The sequence below is a fragment of the Rhagoletis pomonella genome, unplaced genomic scaffold (assembly GCF_013731165.1).
Source record: "Rhagoletis pomonella isolate Grant_MI unplaced genomic scaffold, Rhpom_1.0 Rhpom_scaffold_00005, whole genome shotgun sequence".
Lineage (NCBI taxonomy): Eukaryota > Metazoa > Arthropoda > Insecta > Diptera > Tephritidae > Rhagoletis > Rhagoletis pomonella.
In genome coordinates, this window is record NW_023458559.1 from 52424996 (window position 1) to 52437180 (window position 12185).

The following is a 12185-nucleotide window of genomic DNA, read 5'->3' on the forward strand; positions in this document are numbered from 1 at the left end:
CAGGCACCTTGCCGTTGGTGCGGGGGCTTAGCTGAATCGCCGACCAGTCCCTCTCTGGTGTGGGGCATCGTTGACGCACTCGCCGCTTCTGCGTTGCCTTTTCTCCAGATTGGGGCTGCCGCCGAACGGTGACCAAGAACTGCCACCTCCTAATCCAGGGTGTGATGCGACACTGTGCCTATTGGATGGTTTGCAGCCAGGAGGGTATAAACCGGCTGTAGTATAACGGCGCCTCTTCGACACCGGGCCGCCTCGAGGCAGGCGCGGTGGACCAGATGAGATCCCCTTCCAGTTAATTGACTGCTTAGCTCGCCTCGTCGAGCCGGCAGTTGTACGAACAAGATGTATACGACCAAACAAAAAACAACAAAAACAGTAAAGCAAGCGCGAAAACAGCGAAAACGACAGCTACAACATCAGCCACAGCCACAACTGCAACTATCGCTACAACAGTAGCAACAGCAACTACTGCAGCAACTGCTGCGAAAACAGCAACAACAGCACAAAAAACAGCGACGGCTACGCACGGCAGTAACATGCTGGGCAGGGGTAAGGGCACCAGGCGCAGGGGTAGTTTCTTTGAGAGCCTGACCGAGGAAGAGGTAGCCCTCTTCATTGAACACGCCAGAGAAGAAGAGAAGCTAAGCAACAGCAGGGGCGGCGTGGATCAGACGCAGAATCGTTCAGAAGGCCTCAAGGAAGCAAAAGCATTACTCCCGAAGAACAGGCATCGCTCTGCAAGCAGGCATCGGACTGAAGGTCAGCGTCGCTCCGGGATTCGTGACCGCTCCAAGAGTCGATGCCGGTTCAGGGGCCGGCGTCGTTCGGATAGCAGGCATCGCTCCAGCAGCAGGCACCGTAGGTCTCCCAGTCTGACCTCCTCAGCGTCGCATGAGTCAGGGTGGCAGGTACAGGAGAATAAGAAGCGTAGTCGCAGGTGCAGACCTCCTCCTCCGCGCAGCTGAAAAGCAGAGAAGCGGGAAACAGCAGCAGAGACCCGTGCCCACCCAATGGCCGAGAAGCGGGGAACCCAAAGGTACCCTAACAGCAACTTCCACAGGCCTAGCAAAGCGAACCAGCTTACAGGTCACACCACGTGAGCCACCGTCCCCCAAACGGCAGCGGGGGCCTACAGCCCCCAGTCAGAGTCTAGGGGCCTGGAGGGGTCTGCGGTCCAGGGTCGGCCTCAAGAAGGAACCACTCAGTAGCCCAGCTATTGTGATGCTATTAAGAGCATCCGGGTGGCTGTGCTGCCCTGTGATTACCCTGCAGTTGCCTTATGCCCTCAGGACCTAACCAGACTCCAGGATGCAATTATGGATGAAGTCCTAAAAGGGTGAAAGCACCCTCTGGTGTTTTGTTGGGTGTATTTTAGGTCAGGCATGCTACTTGTGCACTGCAAGGATGAGCGAACTGCAGCCTGGCTGGCAGAAAAGGCACCGGTTATTTAGGGGTGAAAGGGACCCGGTCTATGCACCAAAAGGGGGGAAGGACATCCCGCCGGTGCACACTATCAGTGGAAGGTCTCATCTGAGCCCTCGCTGTCCGATCACAGGATTATCCGGTTTGCACTGGGAGCTATTTGTCAGACAAGTTACCCCAGGAAAACAGACTGGGCCAAATATGAAGAGGTACTTAGACTGAACCTATCCAGGATAAAGGTACAACAAAGAAAGGTAGATTGTATGGCGTTAGAGGACAGGGTTAATAGGTTGCACGGCGCTATTTTAGATGCCTTTACGTCCAACTGTCCCGTGTCGAAGCCTAAGGGGAAGTCTCAGCCTCCCTCGTGGCCACGGGAACTCTCGGTTCATAGGAAGAAGGTGCGCTGACTTTTCAATAGGGAAAAGCGCACCGGGAACTGGGAGGAATACTCAGTCAGTCTGACAAAGTACAATAAGGAGATGAGAAAAGCTAATCGTAGCAGCTTCAGGACCTTTTTTGAGAACATCGCATCCAGTCCTGCTAGGCTTCATAAAGCTTTGGCAAGGGACAACCCAGGCACCAGATTAGCTATAAAGCTACCTAATGGGACTTTTTCAGGTACTGAACAGGAAAGTGTACGCGCCCTGCTGTCGGCCCACTTTCCGGAAGCCATTCCGATAGCCGGGGATGCGATGTTCCGTGCGTTCAGGCCATCCCCACTGGACTGGAAGCTGGCCTTATAAATCAGCAAACAGTGCGGTGGGCTTTGGACTCCTTCGAACGGTACAAGGGCCCTGGGGTGGGTGGTATATGTCCGGTGTTACTGAAGCAGGGCGGGGAGCTCTTACTTCCACATTTTGTGGATATTATGAGGGACAGTCTAGCACTGGCCCACATTCCCAAGGTGTGGCAGAGGGCCGGGGTTATCTTTATCCCGAAGGCAGGTAATAAAAATTACTCTCTTGTCAAGTCATTCAGGCTGACAAGTCTCACATGCTTTATGTTAAAGGCAATGGAGAAAATTATTGACCATGAAATCAGGTTTAAAGAAAAGGATCCCGTACTTTCCAATGTTACTCTCTCGCTCTGAGCGAATTTTTATTTTTTGACAGTTTAACTAGTTTTAGTCCGAGGAATACGGGATTGCACCTCATGTGTTTAATACCACCTTGTATTAATTCGCCTTGGTGCAGCAATAAGTAAAATGAAATGAGCTTTATATTACGTCCTCATTGAGCCATTAACTCGAGTTAAACGTTTTGAGTTTATGAACAACTGTCAAGTGTACACATTGGTTCTAAAGAAGGTTTAATCAGCAGCTTGTGTGATTTATTTAGTTCTTAAGTTTGACAAACCGCTTGAGTCGACCGGCATCCCGTTTTAATCCTCCGTAAATATACAAGTTGGAAATAACACAATTAGGTGAGTTGATAGGCAGGTTTAATATTCTATTCAATTGGCAGCAGGATTTTCAACATCGATTTTTTCGATATCGGTATTATTCAGCCGGATATATCGGCAATGGGGTATAGTCATTGCGCTGGGTATGCAGTTACAGTTGCATGGCTATACTCAATCCCGACTCTTGCGTCCTCGTTCGCGCACTCTGGGCAACGTGAGCAACCCATGTGCGAGATGCGGTAACCAATCCGAGTGGAGCCTTGGGTCACGGCAGAAAGAGAGGGAGCTTCGGTGGGGCCACTCTGACTTATTCGGTTTAAGGGCTCACTGAAGTCTGCAGCGTCTGTTCACCAGTAGGTGCGGCTGCAAGCGGGTGTCTGCTTGGAGCAAGCGGCTCGCTATATAAACGTGTATTTGGTTGCGAAACCACCCCCGTCCCAGCAATGGGTTGTGCGCTGGGCTTGGGACCCGCCACGTAAAAACCACTTCCAGTGAAGAAGCAAGGCAAAGCCTCGGATGAGACCCCCCCTTATGATGACGACCACGGCAAATGTTTAAAGGACTACGATTTGAGGGCATGCACCTGGAATGTCCGGACCCTTAATGGGGAAGGTGCCTCTGCCCGGCTGGTTGATGTCCTCGTAAGGACAAAAGCTGACATCACCGCCATCCAAGAAATGCGTTGGACGGGGCAAGGCAAAGAATGTCTGGGGCCTTGCGACGTCTACTACAGCTGCCATGTAAAGGAGCGCAAATTCGGAGTTGGATTTGTGGTGGGAGAGAGACTCCGTCGCCGAGTACTGTCGTTCACCCCGGTGGACGAGCGTCTAGCCACAATCCGCATCAAAGCGAGATTCTTCAACATCTCGCTCATCTGCGCCCATGCCCCGACGGAAGAGAAGGATGAGGCATCCAAGGATCTCTTCTATGAGCGCTTGGAGCGCACGTACGAGCGCTGCCCCCGTCATGATATCAAAATCGTGCTTGGCGACTTCAATGCCAGGGTGGGCAAAGAAGGGATCTTTGGAACCACCGTCGGAAAATTCAGCCTCCACGACGAAACGTCCGGCAACGGATTGAGGCTGATCGACTTCGCCGGGGCCCGAAACATGGTAGTATGCAGTACTAGGTTCAAGCATAAAAAGATCCATCAAGCTACCTGGCTGTCTCCGGATCGAAAAACGAGAAACCAAATCGATCATGTTGTGATAGACGGAAGGCACGCTTCCAGTGTTTTAGACGTACGCACACTCCGAGGCCCAAACATCGACTCGGACCACTATCTTGTTGCAGCCAAGATACGCACCCGCCTATGTGCAGCAAAAATGTGCGCCCAAATATGCAAGGAAAGCTTAACGTCGAAAAGCTGCAATCACAACAGACAGCCAGCGCTTTCGCTACTCGACTCTCACACCTGCTCTCAGAGAGCACTCTTCAACAAACCGACATATGCGAGCAGTGGAACCACATTTCCCGCTCATTAAGTACCGCCGCCGAAGAAGTAGTCGGATTTCAGCGAGCCCGAAAGAACAACTGGTACGATGAGGAGTGTCAGGAAGCTGCAGAGAAAAAAGATGCCGCCTACAGGGCCACGCTGCGATCGGGCGCAACGCGCGCCATGTGGGACCGCTATAGGGATCTGAAGAGGGAAGCGAGACGTATTTGCCGCAACAAGAAGAGAGAGGCAGAAATACGTGAGTGCGAAGAGCTTGAAATGCTGGCCGACAGGAGGAATGCCCGAAAATTTTACCAGAGAGTTAGGCGACTTACGGAAGGTTTAAAGACCGAGGCGCACTCCTGTAAGAACAATAATGGCGACCTAGTAACTGATGTCCAGAGCGTACTTAAATTATGGAGGGAACACTTTTCCGCCCTACTAAATGGCAGCAGCACAGAAAGTTGTGGAGAAGAAGAACCCGAGCCCGCAGTCGATGATGACGGAGTCGACGTTCCACCGCCTGACTATGACGAGGTACGTATAGCAATAACGCGGCTGAAAAACAACAAAGCCGCTGGAGCTGACAGCCTGCCAGCTGAGCTATTCAAGTACAGCGGCGAGGAGTTGATAAGGTGCATGCATCAACTCTTGTGCAGAATATGGTCAGATGAACGCATGCCCGACGACTGGAATTTAAGTGTGCTCTGCCCAATCCACAAGAAAGGTGACCCCGCCATTCGCGCCAACTACCGCGGGATCAGCCTTCTAAGCATAGGTTACAAGGTCTTATCGAGCGTATTGTGCGAAAGACTGAAGCCCACCGTCAATGAACTGATTGGGCCTTATCAGTGTGGCTTTAGACCTGGCAAATCCACCATAGACCAGGTATTCACAATACGCCAAATCTTGGAAAAGACCCGCGAGAAAAGGATCGACACTCACCACCTATTTGTCGACTTTAAAGCCGCTTTTGACAGCACTAAAAGGAGTTACCTATACGCCGCTATGTCTGAATTTGGCATCCCCTCAAAACTCATACGGCTGTGTAAAATGACGTTGAGCAATACCACCAGCTCCGTCAGAATTGGAAAAGACCTCTCCGAGCCGTTCGCCACAAAACGGGGTTTCAGACAGGGCGACTCCCTTTCATGTGACTTCTTTAATCTGATGTTGGAGAAGATAATAAGAGCTGCAGAACTGAACCGCTCAGGAACAATTTACTACAAGAGCGTGCAATTGCTGGCTTATGCCGATGACATCGACATCATCGGTAACAAAAACCGCGAAGTCTGTTCTGCCTTTTCCAAGTTGGATAGGGAAGCAAAGCGCATGGGTCTGGTGGTAAACGAGGACAAGACGAAGTATCTCCTGTCATCAAACAAACAGTCAGCACATTCGCGCCTTGGCACCCACGTCACTGTTGACAGTTACAATTTCGAGAAAGTAGAGAATTTCGTTTACTTGGGAACCAGCATTAACACCGATAATAATGTCAGCATTGAAATCCAACGTAGAATCACTCTTGCCAACAAGTGCTACTTTGGACTGAGTAGGCAATTCAGGAGTAAAGTCCTCTCTCGACGTACGAAAACCACGCTCTATAAGTCACTCATCATGCCCGTGCTGGTATATGGCGCAGAAGCATGGACAATGACAACATCCGATGAGGCTGCTCTTGGGGTGTTTGAGAGAAAGATTTTGCGGAAGATTTACGGTCCTTTACGCGTTGGCGACGGCGAGTACCGCAGACGATGGAACGATGAGCTGTATGAGCTTTACAACGACATAGACATAGTGCAGCGAATTAAAATACAGCGGCTCCGCTGGCTTGGCCATGTCGTTCGAATGGACACCGACGCTCCAGCTCTGAAAGTATTCAACTCGGAACCCGCTGGTGGTAGCAGAGGAAGAGGGAGGCCCCCACTGCGATGGAAAGATCAGGTGGAGAAGGACTTGGCTTCACTTGGCGTTTCCAATTGGCGTCAGTTGGCACAGAGGAGAAACGACTGGCGTGCTTTGCTGAACTCGGCCAAAATCGCTTAGGCGGTTACAGCGCCAAAAAAGAAAAAGAAGAAGAAGATATCGGCATATCAATTTTACATGCAATGAATTAAATCGATACTTTCTTAAATATCGAGCATTCCTAGTCCGTGCATGTAGGGCATTCGCACGTGGCGATTTTACAGGCAGCAAAAGTTGAATGCGAAGTTGAATGAGAAGTTGAAAGTGAAAAAGTTGCCATCCCCCTATTCAGACGAGGCGATTTTGGATTCAACACGAATTGTTATTTACATTATTTAAAATGAATTTAAATCGCAAAATTTTATCAATTGGCGTAAATTTGGTAAGCCAAGCGTTAATAAAAGTGCTTTCTTACCAAGTTTTACCAAGGCACTCGCCAGAATACAATTTCAAAATGGTGGTATGTATTCAAACACAGGGTTGCAAGGAGAAAGGTTGAACGAGCTCAAAGTTAACTGGCGACCAACTTTGTTGAAAGCGATTAGTTGAAAGGCCGTTCGGACGAGGCGATTTTTACTTTCAACTAAAAGTTGCCTGAAAAATCGCCCCGTGCGAAAGCACCATAAGACAAGTCTGCACTCTAGGGCAAGGCGCATCCATACAAGGTGGTGTTGATTGATCAGATGATTAGATATTTTTGTCTCTACACTAGTACAGGAGAATGTCATCCAAGACGAAGTGGCGCAACTTTAGGATGTCCACAAAACCAAATGACGAAAATTGTCTCCTATTCCCTTTCGTTTTGACATCCTCCTGCACCAAAACGCAATAACAAAATACACGGGATTTTACTTAGGCCCTGTGCCAATTGATAGAAAATAGAAAATTTGGACGGATCAAAGTAAAAATTTGACGCTTCTCGTGGTGAATACGAACGTCAAAATTTTACCTAGCTCATGGGGCTAGGTAAAATTTTGACAGCTTATAACCATGTATACACATAATATTGCTTGGCGGTAATAAGGAGTAAACATGAAAATGACAGCTGAAACAGCATAAAAAAACCGTACGTTACTTGCAAATTATAAAATAAATATAAATTTTAAGAATTTCAGCAACACACAAAAATAAAGCTTTCGCACGAGCGTTTGTTTGGTTTTTCAATTGTCAAAATTTTACTCTGCATTTGGCACAGAAAAATTCAATTTATTTGTACACCATAGCAAATTTTTCCACCCCGTCTCACCACGGAGAAAAAAGTTACCGATTGGCACAGGCCCTTATATGCACTTGCCACCATCTTGTATGGATGCGCCTTGCTCTAGGGTGTCAGTTGCAAAAATACTTCGATGTTTTCTTTGATTTGATTTTGCATCGAAATGCGCATCGATATTTTTCGATGCATGGATTTGCAAGAGATTTTTCAAATAATAAGGGTACTCATCTATTCGCGCAAGTTTCATATTTGGGCAATTGGGAAACTTTGCGCAGTGTCTTTCATGAGGACGATTTTATATTCTGTGCAATTTCAGACTTTAAATTATTTGACAATGCTTAAGTTAAAAAGTTGAACAATTGAAACTCAAATCTAAGAAAATATTTAAGTCTTACGAAAAAGCGTTGAGCACAAATCAAAATTAAAGTAAACCAAATAGTTGATTGAGGGTTGCACATCATACTGCGAAAATTTGCGCGACAAAATTTCCGCGTAAACTTGCCCTTTTCATGCAAATAGCTTTCCATACAAATTTTGACATTTCATTTGCGAGGGTTTTAAGTTACACAGTTTGCCCAGTTTGCGAGACTTTTGCGCTTTTAAATGAGTACCCTTAATGTTGCACAACAAAATCTGTTATTAGCAAAATTTTAAAAAAGTTGCTGCAACTGAGTGGATTATGTTTCTAATAAAACTTTTTGGAGCCATTTACATGTTTTGGTCAAAGTCACTTCTCTCTTTTATACAATTTAAAAACTGGCATGACGGTTCAATGTATTAGAGATGCCCGTTTTCAAAAACATCGACTGTAAAATTTTCGATGCATCGAAGCAAAACATCGATATTTCCGATGCATCGATGTTTTTCCGAATTCTCTACTCCACTCTCAATACAACTCTGACGAAAAAGAAGCTGGATTCGGATTTTACAGCAGAAATTTTGTGACATCCATTTTTGTTTGCATATGATTTTCAATACTGTGCTTTGAAAATCGACGAATTTAAAGTCTTTTCGACCATACTATAACTGAAGAATCAATAGCTACGTGGACCGTTACTCGTATTATATTCACCGCTTCACTTGCATTGTTTTTTGTGCGTGTCAACGGCCGAGCAGTTGTTGGTTTTTGTACTTGGCTGCCACCAATTAGCGGAGCTCCCCAGAAAGCGTCTCGAAACAACGACAAGGAGTGTAAAAGTCAAATAAATCCAAACATTTTTTTTCGTTCAGGTATGTTGTCCGAAGGCCTCGGAATAAAATTTTATCATATTTCACCATGCGATTTTTTTTCATTCGGACAAAAGCCGTAGTCCTTGTATATATATACCACATTTCAAAATAACACGTATTGTTATATTGCGAAAGTGAAAATTGCTGCACCATCATTGCGAAATGCACGTGATGTATGGCAATAAAAAATGCATATCTTGTGCTGCTATATGCAAAGGGATAAATATACAGATACTAGCGAGATGAAACTGTAGAAATGCATTTCAAGTCGTTTAATATTCTAGATAACATACTCTTGTTTGTATGTATTAAAAAATGGAGGGGCATCTTGAAAATAGGCAGGCAATATAAATATTTGCACAAAAATAAACACTTGCAGCACAATGCGGTATACTTAAAATGCTTATGATATGTACGTTGTTGTTGTTGTTATAACGGCTACAACAACATCGCCCAGATCGGTCGATATCTCAGTCGTTGGCGTCGAGTTCCACTAACGGCAGCCCTAAGAAGCGTGCAGCCTCTACAGGGTCGGTCCACAGGGACAACGCCGTTAGGGTTGTCGGGTTTTCCGGGCATGTAAAGGAAGTATGGCTTTATATTATTATGTACTCTAATTAAGTGTCTAATATGTATGTATGTACATATGGTTTTATGTGTATAAAGGCAAACTTAGTTCAAATTATGATTTGCTACGAACGCGATGAAAAAATTTTTTCTCTTGGGGGTTTCAATTTGTAAAGTTATTACTTTTTTCTAGCAACTGATCTAAAAGAAAAGCGACCATGAGTGCAACTGAAGAGACCAGCCAACCGACAACTCCACAAGATGCACCTGATTCCCAAGACCAGGTATTTTCATTTTAAGCTGTTATTCATTCTGTCTCTTTGTAACTTACTTTATTGCCCATTTTAGGCAAACGCACGAGAGTTGGAGAAAATCGAAGAAGAGAAATTAAAATCGAAGTATCCATCAGGATTACGTGGCCCTGGTGGTCACTCTGCTTTTCTACAGAAGCGGCTACAAAAAGGCGTATGTATACTTGATTCCTTTTGGTTGATTAAAATAAAAATGCCCATCTTAATTTTTAGCAAAAATTCTTTGACTCTGGTGATTATCAAATGGCAAAACAGAAGGGTGGCGGCGTTAAACAAGTGTTTGCCAACAAGGTAGCCACTGGCGAAGCAATACCTACACCAGAAACAGTGCCTGCGCGTAAAACCTCGATAATACAACCATGCAATAAATTCCCAACGACGAGTTAAGGGAATTGCTGCCATAGTTGAAAAATTTAATAACTTGTTTCACCAACTCTAATACATATATCTTAATTTTAAAATTGCTTAATTACTAAGCTTGCAAAAAGCATAACTGCATATATGAGGAGTATTCAAGAAGGCAAACAAGTCCGATTGAATCGTCTCTTTTTTAATAATAAATTTTGCGTAAATTATCTTTCGATGGCGCCCAGTTCCCAAGTTAAATAAATAATAATTTTGGCGCAGTTGCCTCTTTAACATACCACTCATGATTGAAATTAGTTTTAAGTTTTATTCAGAAGCTATTATTCTCGTGTCTGCTTTTTTGACGTAGAATATTATAACCAATGTGTATTGGTCTTGGGTTTTCTTAAGCGTCACTTGAGTGTTTAAACTAATTTTCAAAAACTATTCTTCTGAAAGCCGTTAACTACTTTGTACACTTTGAGATATGAATATGAAATAGCATTAAAATGTAATAAATGTAATTTGAACAAGGCGAAACCAGTTTTTTTTTAATCTAAGCGAATGTTAAAAATTTATTAAAAAAAAACCTTGTGACTGCGGAGAACGTTCTCCGATGTTTTAAATTTTTCTGGCCACTTTATCAAGTTTAGAGTTTGGCAGCACTGATATCTGTGAATGGGAACAATCAGTTTTGTTTTAGATTAGTCAGAGAAGTGTTATTTTTGTAAAATAAATTAGCTTTTATTACTTTTTGTGTTAAAGTTTCATCATTCCGACTAAATATATCATATACAATATAAGGCTTTCAATATGCAGGTAGTTACTATTGATATACATCCATACACACATCCATATGTCAAACAAATTGGCCATTTCCAAATATGGTAATGAGGGTGTTCCAAAAATAACACTACCATGCAGTTATAAGTTAGAATTTTTTTTATTGGTTTTAATTTGTAGGACCCTAATGAAGATACCGAATGGAATGATGTACTCCGTGCCAAGGGCATTTTGCCCCCGAAACAAGAGGCTGAAATTACGGAGGAACAAATCCAAGCTATGGTGGACGATGCTATTAACAAACGCACAAATTTGAGGTCGGGAGAAGACGCCCGTTCCAAGGAAATTGACGATATGACACTAGATGAGTTAGATGAACTAGAGGACTCAGAAGATGAAGAGGTCTTGGAGCAATATCGTCTGCGACGCATTGCAGAAATGAGAGCTTTTGCGGAAAAGGCAAAATTTGGAACAGTGCGGGAGATATCCGGACAGGACTATGTAAGTGAGGTGACGAAAGCTGGAGAAGGCATTTGGGTGGTTTTACACCTCTATGCCAATGGAGTGCCGTTATGCGCACTCATTCATCACCACATGCAACAGCTGGCAGTGCGTTTCCCACAGACAAAGTTCTTGCGATCAATAGCAACAACTTGTATACCAAATTTTCCCGAAAAAAATCTACCAACAATTTTCATATATCACGAAGGTCAATTGAAGAAGCAATACATTGGTCCATTAGAGTTACGTGGTGAAAAACTAACGCTTGATGAATTGGAGTTTATGCTGGGAGTAGCAGGGGCGGTTCCAACAGAAATAAAGGAAGATCCACGGCCACAAATCCGGGACAAAATGCTCGCTGATTTGGAGAGTCAAAATATTGATTTCAATTAAATGAGCATAATAAAAAGATAAGAAAAAAAAGTATATGTATAAAAGATTTTTTTTTTTGGGTGTTTCGGGTAGGTTAGCCGTTACGTTATGTGGAACGGTTATGCATGTTACCTTTTATTTTACAGTTACTTTGTTCATACGATAGTACTGTATCAACTGTACGCTTAAAGATTTTCATTTAATTTTAATATCAACTCTGTATGTCAACGTCTATTACATCTATATATATAAAATTCAAATTATGTATGTACCTATAGACACACTTGGCTCCTAAACGAATAAGCCGATCGTAACCAAATTTTACACACGCACTGGATATCTTCCAGGGATGGTCACAGGGTAAAAAATATTTTGATATATAAAGGGGGCGTGGCCCCAAAACGTGGACCCGGGTAACCTTAGGATGTATTTGTTTAATATGGGTATCAAATTAAAGCTGTTCATGAGTGCTTTAAGATAGAGCAATTTTCATATAGCTGGGTGACTAGGGTCTCGAGATATAGACCAAAATGTGGACCTGGGTAACCTTGGGTGTATTTGTTCAATATGGGTATCAAATGAAAGCCGTTCATGAATGCTTTAAGATTGAGCACTTTTCATATAGCTGGGTGAC

The 12185-nt window shown here is 44.3% G+C and overlaps 3 protein-coding genes across 3 annotated transcripts in view; all 3 read left to right on the forward strand.

Annotated features, from left to right (window-relative positions):
* LOC118739186 (anoctamin-5) overlaps positions 1-12185 on the forward strand; it is a 366850-nt gene that overhangs the window by 342349 nt on the left and 12316 nt on the right. The gene's annotated exons all lie outside the window — the stretch shown is intronic.
* LOC118739185 (alpha-endosulfine-like) lies at positions 8321-10193 on the forward strand. The gene is made up of 4 exons (XM_036470371.1): positions 8321-8672; positions 9433-9523; positions 9588-9704; positions 9764-10193. The coding sequence occupies exons 2-4, from the start codon at positions 9458-9460 to the stop codon at positions 9935-9937; spliced, it is 357 nt and encodes a 118-aa protein (XP_036326264.1). The 5' UTR covers positions 8321-8672; positions 9433-9457; the 3' UTR covers positions 9938-10193.
* LOC118739180 (viral IAP-associated factor homolog) lies at positions 10564-11591 on the forward strand. Its single transcript, XM_036470365.1, has 2 exons — positions 10564-10714; positions 10859-11591. The coding sequence occupies exons 1-2, from the start codon at positions 10709-10711 to the stop codon at positions 11570-11572; spliced, it is 720 nt and encodes a 239-aa protein (XP_036326258.1). The 5' UTR covers positions 10564-10708; the 3' UTR covers positions 11573-11591.